The following is a 15,645-nucleotide window of genomic DNA, read 5'->3' as shown; positions in this document are numbered from 1 at the left end:
ATTGTTTTTTAATTTCCCAGTTGATTTATTTGTACAACCAGAGTCAAAAATCACTCCGTATAAAAGATGGGAGAGGAAGTACATCCTTAGGTCCTCAATTTTAATGTTCCTCTGGGAGCCATTAAGCTTAGTCTAGTTTATTAGATTGCCTAGTTCAAAATAGAACCTTAAGAAGGTTCACAATAAGGGCCTCCCTGGTGGCGCAAGAGGTTAACCACCGCATTATGAAGCGATCTGCAGACTCTGCAGCATGAGTTCGATTCCTGGCCAGCGAGAGAGAAATCCACATGGCGAAGCAGACCTCTCTTGTCTCGCCCACTGCTCCCCTCAGCAGTGTATTTCAGTCAGTCTACCTGTTCTGTTCCCCACTCTGTCTCTGGGAATCCTCTCACCTCCACATCTCTGGCCTGTTCCCCAGCTCTTGTATGCATAAATAAATAAATCTTTTAAAAAAAGGGGGTCACAAGAAGTTTCAAAAGGGGAAATTATGACAGAACACTTACTGATCACCAGAAGGGCTGGGGCTGGTACTCTATAGTAGCAGAAGCAAAACCCAAGAAGACCCATACTTCTAGAAACCATGGAATTCCCACTTGAAGCATATAATCCCTTCAACTTCATAAACCAGGCCAAAAAGAAAATAATGCTTAGCTATATTTTTGTGTTTAAAAGGAGTGCCTTCTAAATGCATAGCATTCAACAGGTAGCAGCTTCGTCGAGGAATGCCAGCCAACATGTGATGAGACCAAATCAGGTTGAGAATTAAGATAGAAGCCTCAGGGAGATTAAATTACATTTACAGAGTAACAGTCATTTGTCAAATTATGTTTCTCAAAGGAATTATGTCTCACAAGAACAATGCAAAACAAGTCCCAAAACTTCTATCTACCAAGATTATATATGTATATATAAATCTGCCATTTTCTTAAGTTTCCATTACCTACCAGATCTGGACTTAATGATGTCACTGAACTCATTCTGTCCATCATCAGGTCTGGCCTCCTGTTCTCCATACTTGGCCATCTTTGCTGAATTTCAATATAATCCAAAGACTTTACTTGCGGTTTTCTATGATGGTCAACATCAATGCCTAAAGAGAAAAGGAAAATAGTAACTTTAAAGATATATATACATGTATCTTAATATATAACCATATGCAGTTTCATTTGTAGTAACCATTCATGCAGCAATTATTCAGTAACTATTATATGTAAGGCAATGTGGATAGACTAGTAAAAAGAGAAAGAACCTCTGCCATTATGAAGTGCACAGACACTAAGCAGTTCATTAGGCAATGAATTATTTCATTGCAATACTAATGTGCTGTAAGTGTACAAAGTAGAATCATAAAGTAATATGAGCAGACAGCAGGGGAATCTGAACTGCCCTGGACTATCAGAGAAGGCTTTCTTTAGAAGTGAAATTTGAGCCAAGCCTTCAAGGATGAGAAGAATTTAATCAGTCAAAAAAAAAACAAAAGAGGTGGGGAAAAGGTGAGAGCCTCCCATGTGAAATGGCAGGAAGAATCATGAGATGTTCAAGCAGCTGAGCATAAGTCAGTATTTTGCAGCGAAGGCAGCCAAGAATTGAGAGAGATTAAAGTGGGTGAGGCTGGGTAGATAGGACCAGGGACGAGGACTTGAAGACCTTTCTCTGAACAGCAGTAGACATCTCTAGATAGTTTTAACCCAGAAATAACAGAATCAGATTTTACTTCTTAATAGATCATTTCCGGTTTATAGGGGAACCAGAGTGATGAGTGGGGAGCCACAGACATGGGAGAAGACAGCAGTATTCGTTGAAGAACCTAGGACACAGGTGTAGAGGTGTTGCCTGAAAATTTCTTTCAACTCTGTGTTTGAAATTTTTTCATAGACAAATGTAGCAGGGGGACCCCTACCCTTAACCAAATGATCATCCCTCACATGACCAATAACAGGGTGTCGTGTGAAGCAACGGAAAATATGCTCTGTCTTCATAGTATCCTTGCCAAAATGCTGAATGTGAAGTTGATTAAGAGCAGACAAGTTTAAACTATGGGCAGTCTTCAAAATAAGTTGCCTGGACTCTTCAAAATTGTCAATATCATGGACAACAAATACACTGGGGAGAACTCTGTGGGTTAAAGGAGACTGAATAAACATAACTAAGTGTGATCTCTAATAGAATTCATAATTTTAAAAATAAATATTTGGAATATAAATTTAAAAATCTGAGTTTGGGCTATTTATTATATGGTATTACTTTATCAATATTAAGTTCTTTAATATTGGCTAATGGCTTCCTCATTATGCAAGGGGATATTTTTGTTGTGAGACACATGATGAAATATTTAGCAATAAAATGTGATAATATTTTCAATTTAAGTTCAAAAGGACAGCATAAATCTGTCTATGTATGTGTATTTATACACACATATACACACACAGAAAGAGACTCAGAGGGGGAGAGAGAGAGAGAGAGAGAGAGAGAGAGAGAGAGAGAGAGAGAGATGAAACAGACATTAGAATATAAGTGAGGAACCTAGTTAAAGAACATATGGGCATTTGCTATTCTATCTTTTCTGCTGTAATGTTACAAGCAGGAAATGATTTTGACCTAAACAAGGGTAAATAGAAAAGAAATAGGTGAATGTGTGGGACAGTAGATGTTAAATAAAGAAGGTCAACAGGATGTGGAACTGAGTATGAGAGGTTCAGGATATGAAAGTGCAAAATGACTGCCCGATTTTGACTTGGATAACTGAGTAGAGGATGAGTCATTTACTGAGCTGAGGAACACTGGAGGAAAAGCTGCAGGAGGAAGAAATAATTAATGTGGTTTGGACTTGCAGAGTTTGACGTGCCTCTGTGATATATAAGGGGAGATAACAAAAAGGTCTGGTTTCAGGAATATTCTAGATTATATAGAAATCTGAAGTTAAATATGATAACTACTGACATAAATTTTATTCCTATAAGTACAGCATGTGAATTCTGTTGAGCACAGATATCAACACACAAAAAAATTTTAATCTTCAGCAATTAGACTGTAAGGAACATCTTTAGATGGAAAGAAGTGAACATCATATCCTGCAGTATCACCTTGTCTTTAAAAATAGCAAGCATCAGAGGATGACATTGCTGAGCACTTCCAGGAACACACCACCCCAACAAAATCCAGACAGAATCGGAAGTCATTTTAGTTTGGCAACTTGGCTCTACCTTAACAGTCTTTCAAATAAAATTAATAAATAAAAATAATCATTTCATTGGGAATCTAACAATCAACACATCCCAACAGTAATTTGCATATAATGGACATGAATTCACATATTACAACACATATCAGAACCAGAACTTAGTGCTAGCTAGCTGGGACTGGACAACTCAATTCTTTAATTCAAGGACACATCATCAGTACTAATACTTTATATTTTACTGTAAAATATATTTATAAATATATTTAGTATTTTATATTATAGTGTATGTGATATGTTATATTCAAGGAAGCTCCATATATTGTTTTATAATAATATAAACATATGTAATATACAATTTTTCCTTACTTGCCAGTGAAATCATGTGTTCTAATAATAAATGAACCAAAGTTCCTAATGAAATAGTTTTAAGTGTTTAAGAGTTTGAGATAGGGCCTCCCCTGGTGGCGCAATGGTTGAGCGCTGGGCTGTGAAGCTGCCCACAGCCTCTGCAGCGCCGGTTCAATCCCCGGCCACCAGAGAGGGTCCCGCATGGTGCACAGACCTCCCCTGCCACACCTGCTGCTCCCCTCAGCAGTGTATTTCATCAGTCTGTCTGTTCTGTTCCCTGCTCTGTCTCTGGTGAATTCTCTCACCCTCCGGCACTTCTGACTGTACCCAGTGCTTGTATAAATAAATAAATAAATCTTTAAAAAAAAAAAAAGTTTGATATAGATGAAGACTCATAAACTGCTAAAGCTTTAGAAAAAATTTCCTCTACAGTAGGGAAGAAAATAAGGCTTGAATCATCAGTTTGTCAAATTTTATGAGTATGAAAAACTTTTCATTATTTATGTTGGTCTATTACTATTAATACTTTATGGATTATGATTAAGTACCTTTTGGAGGGTACCTTTTCGAAGGTACTCTGATATACACACATATACTGTGTATGTATACATATCTATATACCTGCAAAAGATTTGCTGAATTCTCAAGTGTATTTTAAATTGAAAATCAAAAACTTGGGGGGAACGGCGGGGAGAAGAAGGACTAGGCTCAAAACAAGGGGGGGCGGTGCAATTGTATGGGGAATATAACCAAAATGAAAATGCAAACATTGTGCAAAAATGAAAAATGATGTAAGAATTATATAAAATAAAATATTAAAAAATAATAAAATCAAATCAAAAACTTAGCTCAGAAGTATGCATACGAAATTTTATCATGGGAAGTCAGTTTCCCTATAAATTCTCTTTATAGAAAGCAACTAATTGTTCCCTCTGAGCGATATTTCAGCCAATGGTCTTCAATGCTTCCCTAAGACTTTTCCCATTCTGTGAAAAAGTGCATGTTCACATGGACTTACTTTATTTGCACATCAATATTATAATATTTTATTTGCATTATTTTGCCACTCTCCTTAAGATAAGTTCTCAAATTTTCTCCCCTAATAGCCAAAATTCATTACACACTACAAAGATGCCTGCTACCCAGAAAAGAGGGATGGGAGGACAAGAGATTTAGACAGAGCTGCTGTCTCTTGTCACCCATGGGCAGGGGGTCCAGCTGAATCCATGACAAAATATACCTCCTTCTAATATGCTAAATGCTGCCACGATTTATAACAATAATCAGGAGACAGACTCACAGTTCCATCACTAATATTCCTAGATGTGACCTTCTTCTTCCAAATCTATGAAACTGAAGAAAGTCAACTTCCAATCAGAGCTGGTGAGAAGCTGAGAATGAATTGGATGTGACTTTAGAAGCTTCCATTCCTTTACAATTTTAATCTATGGTGAAGACTCACTCCTCTGGGATTGTTGCCTCCATAAGGGTGCTCTGCGGAGTTCAGCCAGGCATTTCTCACTCTATACATTCAACTCTGTATTCACCAGCTCACTTCAAAATCTTACTGTCACATGGACCAGAAGCCCTTTGTGTGGCAATAAACCTGGTGTGAAAGTAGGGATGGTCCTAAAGGCAAAACTAATATTTAAATTTCAAAATAACTTGGGAATTACACAAAATAAGAATACAAATCTGTTTAACAATGTGTGATTGTAATGGAAACTGGCTGTATGTCCTTGGGCAAAAACTACTCAATCATTTACACTGGGAAACCAAACTTTGGGATGCAAGAGATATTAGCAAGGGGTGGCAAAGGGCGAGAATTTAACACCCTGCTGGAAAGCACAGCGAAAGAAAGAAACGCCCAGCGCCAAGAACTGCCATTCACTCGGAAGCGCTCCAAGGGAAGGTTAATGCTACAGTGATTAATACTGTTTACAGGGGCAATAAATTTTAGGTAAACACCCAAAAGAGAGTTACAGAGCTGTTTCCCAGTCACATAAATGCGGGTAGAGGAGGCGGAGAATGACTCCAGGCAAATGTTGGCCCTTAGCGCCGGGTACTCCGCAAGCTGAAGCACCCCTGAGCTTCGCGTTCCTCTAACGCTGAATACCCCGCGCCCCAGCAACTACCACTTGGAGAAGGCCCCCCTCAGGGGAGGGATCACCCCACTCCACCCGACTTCCTGCAGGCAGCACAAGTTACAAAGCAAAGGATGCGGTAGCTGCCCCGGTTCCGAAAGCCCAAGAGGTACAGCGCCCACCCCCGACCCCAGACCCCAGACCAGAGGAATTAGGGTTCTGTATAGTTGAACGCGTGGCAGCCGGTGCATCCGCTCATCCTAGTGCGGCTGGAGGAACTGACCCCCAAGGCCTTGGGGCCAGGGTGACCTGGAGGCTGGGAAAGAGGAAGCTCTCTAGACCATCCCAGAGCTTGGGGCCAGGAGACCCAGGTTAGACCCGGGACTCTCTAATTCAACAAAGTGAGAATCTTCCAGCTCTGAGAGCTCCAGCACGTTCTCTCCTCCCCTTGAAACCACCCTGGATCGAGTCCCTTTGCTCATCTGGGACTTGGAAGTTGCACAGCCTAAAAGAAGTTGTCGGTTTTGCAAATGGCCTTGGGCACTCTGAGCCTCAGACCTAGGACCAAAGGGGGATACGAATTACCTTATCGTCTGAAGCCAGGGATGCCAAGGGTCCGGAAAGACAGGCGGGGCCACCGCGCCGGACTACGCGCAGACTGGACGCCCCCCCGCCAGGAGCCCCATCCTCGAGATAAGTGCCCCAAGTGGGCCAGCACGTTTCCTACCAGGTGAACAGCTGGGAGTTGCTCCCCTGCCCGCCAACCACACGGCCACCCTCTCCCCAGCCTCTCCGGGGGGGAACACCTCCCGGGCCCCGCCTTCCAGGGCTGGAGCGCGTGTGACAGGCCCTCGGAGGAGGCCACGTCCCCTCTAGGCGATCTCGGGGCCCGCGCGAGTCCGGGCGCGCGACCCTCTTACCCCCGCGGGCGGAGGATCGCAGGACACAGGGGGCCGCCCAGAACCAGTCCGAGTTGTTTGGGTTGTTGGCTCGTAGCCGGTTCCCCGAACCTGCTCAGCCGAGCCCGCTCCACGATGCTGGCTGGCATTCTCTCCAGCCCGAGGGAAGCAGAATGAGGTTCCGCGGAAAGTTGGCCACCTCGCAGACTCTGCCTGGAGTGGGGGCTCGGGCCGCCGGGGCCGCCGGGGCCGGGCGCAGGAGCCGCAGAGCAGCCCACCCGCCCCGCGCCCCGCGCACCCCGCGCGCCCCGGTCGCGCTCCCATCGCGCAGCCCGAGGCTCCACCGCGCACGGGCTTACCTGCTCCCGCGTCCTGGCGGGCCCCCGGCTCCGCGCTCTGGGTTTGGGTCGTGGTGATCGCTGGGGGGGTGTGCGAGCGTGAGTTGGGTGGTGCGATGTTTTTTTTGAAAATGAAACGTGGAGGACAAGATCCGAAAGAAAAAAAATTTTTGGACACTCGCTAGAAAACGCCCCTAACTTGTGCAATCTTCCTTCCCGCAGTTCCGCCAAAAACAAAACAGTCCCAGCGCAACCTGGAGAGGGGCGCGCAGGCACCAAGTTTGCCCAACACTGCAGAGTTGTCCGCGACCCCCGAGAGGGGGGCACCGCTCCCCGGGATTCCCCAATCGCCTTCGGGAGCCGGAGGCTCCTCCTCGCCCCTCGGCGGGAGAAAGCCCGCGGCGGGCTGCGGCGGCCGGCTCCCCTCCCGGGAGAAAAGGCGACTCCACAACTTTGTGCGCGAGCGGCCAGCCCCCCAGGCTCCTCCTCCTGCTCCTCCTCCCCGCCCCGGCCTGCCCCTTTGTTGGCGAGGAGCGCGGCCGGCCGCCGAGGGAGGGTGGGGCGCGGGACCCGGCGGTCGGGCGCTGCGCCCCTGCGGAACCGGCTAGCGCCCGGGCACCCGAGCCCGGCTCTCCGGGGAAGGGGCCGAGAGGGTCTGATCGAGGCGCTCCCGCTCCACCCCGGCTCTGCCGCCCGACCCCCGGCGCTGCAACTTTGCTCCGGGAGAGCTGCCCGTCTCAGCTCGGGCTTGGCCCCGGCCCGGCCCCGGCGGCGGCTGCGGGCTGGGCTCGGGGAACGTGGCGCCCAAGTCACCTGATCGTGGGCCCAGGCGGTCGGCGCCCTCCCGCGCGCCCTCCGGACCCCGCGATCGGCTCTCCTGGGGCGGTGCAGCTCGGGGAGCGAAGCCTGCGTGCGCGGAGCCCAGGGCTAGAATGGATGCCTCTCCTAAACACTGTCCCCTTTATTCAGATTATCCGAGAACACGAGTCACGCCCCCCACCCAAGCCAACCCAGTCTCCAGAGGCGATTTTTTTCCCTCCTTTGCAGAAAAATCTCCATTTGGCCCTTCGTTTACCCCCTCTGAGGTTGCTAGTATTTTGGCCCTGGTACCAAGGGTATATTTATTTCATCTACTTTTCTCCGAGTCGTTTTTCATGTTAAAAAAAACTGAAATTTCGTTTGACTTGCCTTTATACACACAAATAGTGTTTGTACTGACCTTATGTTTCCAATATACACAAAACACATACACATCTCATAGAGCCTGTTTCAAGACTGGGAAGAAATGAGTGTGTATGTATGTGCATGTGTGGGTAGGTAGGTAGTAGATAGATATTTGCCTATTTCATTCCCCAGGTATTCCTGGCACTGGTAAGGGAAAGAAAAAATAACCCAGGTTTCTAATTCTTATAAACAAAGAAGAAAAGATGATAGGAAAACCACCCCTGGCTTATTTCTGATTTAACATATGAGAATTAGCAACTTACAAATTAGTAAAGATAAACCACTGAAGACCTTAAAGGAGTTTTTCAGGAAGAAGTCACTAGCCCGTTTATTAGTTACGAAATGAAAGTTCTTCTGTTCCTATGTTGGGGGTAGGAGTGAAGTAGGGAGGAGGTCTTGAAACAGCGTTCCTTGTAAAGTCTCCAGCTAAACTGCCTTTGGGAAATTGTATTCTTATAGACCAAATAAAATCCAGAGGATTAACTTGAAATCGGCATAATTTATTTATTCACTTTTATTCCATCATTCATTTGTGAAAATACTAAATTGGGGCCTGTCGGGTCTACTGATACTGTGAATAATGTAAAATAAATCTGATAGAGATCTTGCCCTAAAGAACTTCAAATCTAGCCAGATAAGGCATGTAAACTAATGAGATGCAAGATCAGTGATAAATGTCCTGAGACAGAGTCAGGAAAGAAAATAAAGACTTTAAAGCTCCTCATCCTGGTCTGTATCCTGGTTGAGCTGATGGAAATTCAGAATTCCTCCTTTAAAATAAAACCTCATCAGAGTATTTGAGGACTTCCTTACATAAAATTGTGTAAATGAAAAGTACTTTGTAATTGCAAATTGCCACACAAATATTTATTCACTTAAATTTTTTTGAAAAACGTAGACATTGAGGACTAATAATTTCTATTTTTCATCGCTGAGGGACCGCTTAGCTAAGTTTTCCCAAAGACCATAAAGAAAGGAGCATAAAGGACAACAGGCCCATCTGTGTTGGAATGTCTCCAGCCCACCCCCAGGCTTCAGTGGTATTAGCTCTGGTATCTGGAGACCTGTGCCCTGTTTGTAGCCCTCTTCCCTTCGTGCAAAGACTGATAACCTTTCTAGGCCATGGGTGCAAGAGACCAAAGAGCCATGATGGAATAACCAAGAGATCCCAAGCTGGTCTTGTTCCCCATTTTTTTTTTTTGTAACTGGAGAAACTACATTTACTGGGAGATTTTGGCCACTGAGGGCTACATTTCTATGGCACAGAGAACGTGATCTTTACAGACTGAAAATAGAGTTGGGGGGAAAGAGGAGACAGACCTCTGGGAGGTGGGTAGCTGTTGGTGTACCTGCAACCAACTTTCCAGCAGCAGCCGATGCAGTAGGCACCTGGGTCTGTAAGGACGGTGCTTGGTGGGATTTGCCCACCCAGCTCTGAATTGTCTGACAGTCACCACAAAACAGTGAAATTTTAAGAAAATTGAGCTGAAATCACTGCAATAAAGCTCTTAACAAAGAAGAAAATAGTATATGAGTGCTGTGTCTATAGATACATATATAAGCATGTTTATACACATATAAATGCATGTGTTTATATATTATATATAAAACATGATTCTACATGCATAATATTCATTTACAGAAAAGTATATCCTAATATGAGTCAAAAAGAAAACTTTCTTACTAAAGTTTGTGCAGGGCCTCCCCGGTGGCGCAGCGGTTGAGCGCTGGGTTGCGAAGCTGCCCTCAGCCTCTGCAGTGCCGGTTCGATCCCCGGCTGCTCCCCGGCCACCGAAGGAGGGTCCCACATGGCGCGCAGACCTCTCATGCCGCCCGCTGCTCCCCTCAGCAGTGTACTTCGGTTCTTCTGCCTGCTCTGCTCCCTGTTCTGGCTCTGGTGAATTCTCTCACCCTCCCGCGCTTCTGACTGTACCCAGTGCATGTGTAAACAGAACAAACAAACAAATAAATAAATAAATAAACATGCCTCTATAAAAAAAAAAAAAAAAAAAAAAAAAAACTAAAGTTTGTGCAAAGTATATAAATGCAGTTTTCCTTTAAACAACAGAAACGGAGAAATGCACAATGTTTAAGTTCCTCCTTCAGTGTGTTTCTTGGTGTGGACAATTACCTTTTCTCTCATTTTTATTAGGTCAAGAAACTATAGATCTGTGGCTTGTACATACTAGATGCTATGGTATTTGCTGAATATTGTTGCTAAATTCTTCAAACAGCTAATACTTACTGTGCAAGTTAAAGACAGATATAAATAAAATTCCTTGTGATACAATTAAGGAGATGATGATGATGAAGATGCATAAAACTTTTCAAGGACAATTAGCAAAAAGGCAGAGCTTCTCACAATTTACTGAGCTTTAGAATCACTGGGGGGCATTTTTAAAAATCAGATTCCTTGCCTGCTCCCAGAAATTCTGATTTACTAGATAAATCCTGATTTACTGGTGTGGCCCAGAAAAGTGCAATTTATCAAGCAACCCATGGGGTCAGACCAAGAGGATTGGGGAATAACAGCACTTTCAGCTATGGTGCCCTAGTGGCTGGCCTCAAATGGGCCACTTTAGATGATTGGAAGGGTCTAGAAATTGCCCTACAAGAAAAAAAATCCATACTGGATCAATCATAATTTCAGAATAACCACAGTTAGCTTTATCTCTTTAAATTCTAGTGTTTCTTTCCATTGCAGATCACCCTTGAGATTACTGAGCATCTTTTAACACCCTAGGAGCATTCTGTTCCCAGTTTCACCTGGCCTGGAGCTGCTGGGTTCTGAGCAAGTGCTGGAAGGGGGCAGGAGTCAGGGGGAGAGGACCACTGAGAATGCAGGGTCCAAACAAGCCAAGTCTAAATAAAAGGACTAAGTGGGGCCTCCCTCGTGGCCCAAGGGGTTAAGCACAGCACTGCAAAGCTATCTCACAGCCGCTGCAGCATGAGTTCAATCCCCGGGCAGGGAGATACCCACCTGGCACAGCAGAACTCCCCTGTCTCACCCACTGCTCCCCTCAGCAGTGTATTTCAGTAGATCTGCCTGTTCTGTTCCCCACTCTGTCTCTGGTAAATTGTCTCATACCCCCACACCTCTGGCCTGTACTACAGTTCTTGTATGCATAAATAAATCTTTAAAATAAATAAATAATAGGACTAACTTATCAGGAAGGAAAGAACAACTGGTAGAACAAAAGAGAAAAAAGAGGTTCCAAAAGTAAAGGAAGCTATAAGAAGAGAGTAGAGGATGTAATCCCAGAACAACTTCAAGGTGTACCTCTAACTGAGAACCAGAAAACCTTGAATAAAACTCCTGGCATAATCACACTTGTTACTTTTCCTTTATTTCATTTACTGGGTATAATTTTACAATGTTGGCATTGCAAAAGATTTTTCAGTCTCTCCTTCAACCCCTAATTTTTTCATTAAAGAAACAAATGAGAGAGGCAAAACAGGCTAGAGACTACAGTAAAATAAAAGTCTATTGGAGAGAAATGTCCAAATTTTACTAAAAAGTGAAAAACATCTTTATGTTTTAGAAATTCACTGTTAACCTGAAGGAGGCGGGAGAGGAGGAAAGGAGATAGTGTAGCCGAAAGAGAACAAGACTGGATTTAAAGTGACGTAAGTGCTAATTATTATAATGACAGTTATTAGCTGTATGAGCTCGTGGAACTTATTTTACCTTTAGCTTCCAGTCTGTGAAATAGAAAGAATACCTCCCTCAAATGTTGTTGTGGGATTCTAATGAGTTAGTTAATATAAACCATTTAATCACAGACTAGTCCTTTTTATACTGTTTTGGTGTTCCATCCCTTTTCTCTTTTTTTTAAGATTTATTTGTATTTATGCACACAAGAACTGGGGTACAGGCCAGAGGTGTGAGGGCTAAGAGGATTCGCCAGAGACAGAGTGGGGAACAGAATAGGCAGATTGAGTGAAATACACTGCTGAGGGGAGCAGTGGGTGAGTCAGGAGAGGTTGGCTGTGCCATGTGGGTTAGCTCCCTGGCCAGGGATCAAACTCATGCTGCAGTGGCTAGTGATAGCTTGATAGTGCTGCGATATAAACCCTTGTGCCACTAAGGAGGTCCCAATCATCCCCTTTCTCTTAAGACAACTTGCTGGGTTTTATGTGATCATCTTCATTTATTATTTCATTGGAAAAAAATTCTGTGCTTCTATTATCTTCTGAGAGACTAGGTGTGCAAATAGAGATAAGCTACAGGGGCTGACTTCAGGAAACTTCTGTCTAGTAAGAAAGCCCAACATAGACAATTATAAATGAACATGGGAACACCAGGATGAACCGAGATGAATCAAGATGAATATAACTCAGGACAGGGATGTGTATCCCCAGCATACATGTCCCTGGACATGTATGGGCATATAGGACAGGGACAGGGGGTATCAAAAAATGACCTCAGTGGAGTCTCAGCTGATGAGTAAAAATGATAAAGGACATCTGTTGCCTTGCCTCTGCCCAACACCTTTCCCCCCTCTTAGAAGGGACATTATGCCTTCCTTTGGGTGATTGCTCTTCTGTTCCAATCAAATTTTAATGACTGTCAATCACCTCTCTCACTATGCCTTGGGGCTGGCTCATGACTCAGAAACAGCCAATCATCACATCTCAACCACAGTCATAACGAGTAATCTGAGTGCCTCTCACAAAGTTTTCATAGTAACACTGAAAGGGGAGATTGTCTTTTTCCCTCTTTAGAATTAGTAAACTGGAGTAACATAAAATTAAGACTACTCACAATTTGCCCATGTCCCTCACCTTTTCCTATTATCAGCTGGAGACCCATAACTACAGAAAGAGAAAATGAAATGTCACCCAAGGGGCTGAGAAAATATAGAGAAAGAGACTTGAGGATGTGAGGATCACTAGCTTCCATGCCCAAAGGCAGTGTGTATAACTTTTCATAACTCCTTTCTGAATGTTAGCTTGTACTAGGGTTCCACCAGCAGTCTACTGCAAAAGTCATCCAGGTGTAGAGGAGGTTTATGTGAAGGTTTGAGGGTAAGAAAGAACATAGAATGTGGGTATGTGGTAGGTTGCAGAAGGAACATTTCCTTTTGTGAAGTCCTGCTGGATTCCCCCACTTCCTATGCACAATGTTAGACATGCTAACCCACAGCCTGAGCCTGCTAAGGGCAGGGCTCACCATCTAGATTTCCAGACCCAGGTCATTACTTTCTTATGCCTAGGTTGTGCATTAGCTTCCTCTCCCCAAGTCCAGGTGAATATTGGAACTGCAGTACGCCCTAAATAATAGTCTGTTTAGCAAAAGACTTACCCCTCAACCTGCTTCCTGCCCAGGGCGGGGGTTCAGGTTCCTGGGTGCATCCTTGGGTCCTCTGACAAATATATCCACCTCACTAGCACTGAGAAGCCAGCCTGAGCTTTGCTTCTCCTTCTCCAGTCCAACTCCTTGGACAGGTGTAAGGACAGGAAGGACACTGGGCAGGTTGTCTATGATCCCAGCAGACCCGGGTAAAGGAGAAGTCCTAGGGAGTCCTCGGTGGCTTTTCCAGGCTTTTATTGCAATTTACAGGGTACACAACAGGCAGGGGTGCTGGGAGGCCGGGAGGCTGGCAGGCCTCCCAGCCCCGAGCAAGTCTTCACTCTGGGCTCTCCGGCCTTCTCTCGTGTTCTCTCTGCTTCTCTGCTCTCTTGCTTCTCCTGGCATCTCCGTGGCGCCGCCCTTAAAAGCCCAGTCTTAGCCCAGGTGAATCCCATCTACCTATGCCCACACCCTAGTCCAGGTGCTCGCCATCAGGCATGCATTCAGGACCACAGGTTCCGTCATCTATCCTGATGGTGGGAGGGCAGAACAGCCTGATACTTTTTACCATACCCTACAACAGGACAGCTTGATTAGATCAGGCCCATGCTCCTGACATCCCCCTAAATCCTACCAATTCACCCAATGAATTGTTTTTTGTTTTGTTTTGTTTTGTTTTTTCAAAAAGGACCTGCTTTATAGTGGAGTCTCCACAGCCCCCTTTCCAGGACTCCTCTCACTGGTCACCCACTTCTCTGTAGTGCTGAGAGGTGGCTAGCGTGATTTCAACTTGACCAGTTTAGGATATTAGTCCACTGGCCCTCTTTCATCAACCATTTTACATCTAGGAAACTCATTGTTTTCAGGTGGATGCCAACTTCGTTGTGTTCTTACCATTTTTAAAAGATGCATTGCGCCATCTATTTCCCCATCCTGTTAGGGGCACTATGGGGTCCGTGGACTTTTTTTTTTTTAAAGATTTATCTATTTATGCATACAAGAGCTGAGGTACAGGTCAGAGGTGCAGGGGGTGAGAGGATTCACCAAGACAGAGTGGGAAACAGAACAGGAAGATCTACTGAGATACACTGCTGAGGGGAACAGCAGGCAAGACAAAAGAGGTCTGCTGTGCCATGTGGGTCACCTCCCTGGGTGGCCAGGAATCGAACTCATGCCATGCTGCAGTGGCTGCGGATAGCTTCATAGTGCTGCAAATTAACCCCTTGCACCACCAGGGAGGCCCCCATAGACTTCTTTTCCTGAAGAATTATCTGTAGGGCCTCCCATATACCCTCAGTGCCTCTTGGTGATTGGTGGGTCTCTCCAACCAAATGGACCTGAGGAAGCTCCCAAGAGTTCCGCAGGGTAAATGAAGTTGATTAGGCTTTTTATGCAATTGGCCTTGGGGCTGTCACCTGCGGCTTCGAACTTGATAAGTAGAAAGCGTGTGGGTGTGGGGTGCCTGATTATGGACATCTGAGCCTGGGTGTATGAGCATGTTCAAGTGGAACACACCGGTGCTAGGAGGGAGGGTAGAAAAGGGGCTCAAGTTGCTGTCTCCCTGCTGGTTTGATCCCTCTGCTTACCACCAAAGCCTGTGAAGATGATGCCAAGGCCTCTAAAATTCTCCTTCAAATTGCTACAATTGACAGCAAATCTACCTGGCCTGGGATGGTTGCAAAACAGGTTCCATCACAGTAGAAGGCAAAATATTTGACAGTGCATTGGTGTTAGAAGGATAATTTTAAGTATCGATCATTTTAATAAACCCAACTGTTTTATTTTACAAAATTACAACTGCGTTCTTGCCAAGGGAGACTGATAACAGCTTTGCTATCTGTAACAAGTTTTTCCTCTATTTCTCATTCAGAAATAGGTGAATCTCTTTCTCAAGCAACATGTGGTAGCATGTGGATGGTGGACATAAAGAGAAACTACAGCACAACAATAATACCATAAGTACATTTAGAGAAGAAAATTAATCCTATTACTATAACAGCCGTTGTGCAGTTTATGCTGTTAATTTTAACAAAGTAAGTGATTTTGTTGTATTAAGTTAGGATTTTCTGTATTTGCTTATATACGTAATCATAAATAATCTACTTTTATTTATACACATTTAAGTAATATAATCAAATGTACAAGTGCTGGAATCTATAGATTTCATTTTTCTTGAAATAGGGTTAGGACTTACTCAAGCTAACATAATAGCTTTGTTAACACTGAGTGATAGGATCATAGATTTTTATAAAATATTATCAGAAACATCAAAAGCCCA

At 44.3% G+C, this 15,645-nt stretch overlaps 1 protein-coding gene across 1 annotated transcript in view; it reads right to left on the bottom strand.

The window, feature by feature from the left end:
- UTRN (utrophin) overlaps positions 1-7,280 on the bottom strand; it is a 473,527-nt gene extending 466,247 nt beyond the window's left edge. The window contains exons 1-2 of the mRNA XM_054698162.1: positions 6,872-7,280; positions 945-1,090 (exon numbers count right to left, since the gene is read on the bottom strand). Coding sequence (XP_054554137.1) covers positions 945-1,023 — 79 coding nt within the window. The 5' untranslated portion in view covers positions 1,024-1,090; positions 6,872-7,280. The remainder of the gene's footprint in view (positions 1-944; positions 1,091-6,871) is intronic.
- Between the last annotated feature and the right edge of the window lie 8,365 nt (positions 7,281-15,645).

The sequence above is a fragment of the Talpa occidentalis genome, unplaced genomic scaffold, assembly GCF_014898055.3.
Source record: "Talpa occidentalis isolate TD23 unplaced genomic scaffold, MPIMG_talOcc4v2.1 talOcc4.2, whole genome shotgun sequence".
Lineage (NCBI taxonomy): Eukaryota > Metazoa > Chordata > Mammalia > Eulipotyphla > Talpidae > Talpa > Talpa occidentalis.
The sequence above is the reverse complement of the archived record's forward strand: the minus strand, read 5'-3'. Positions and strand labels throughout refer to the sequence as shown.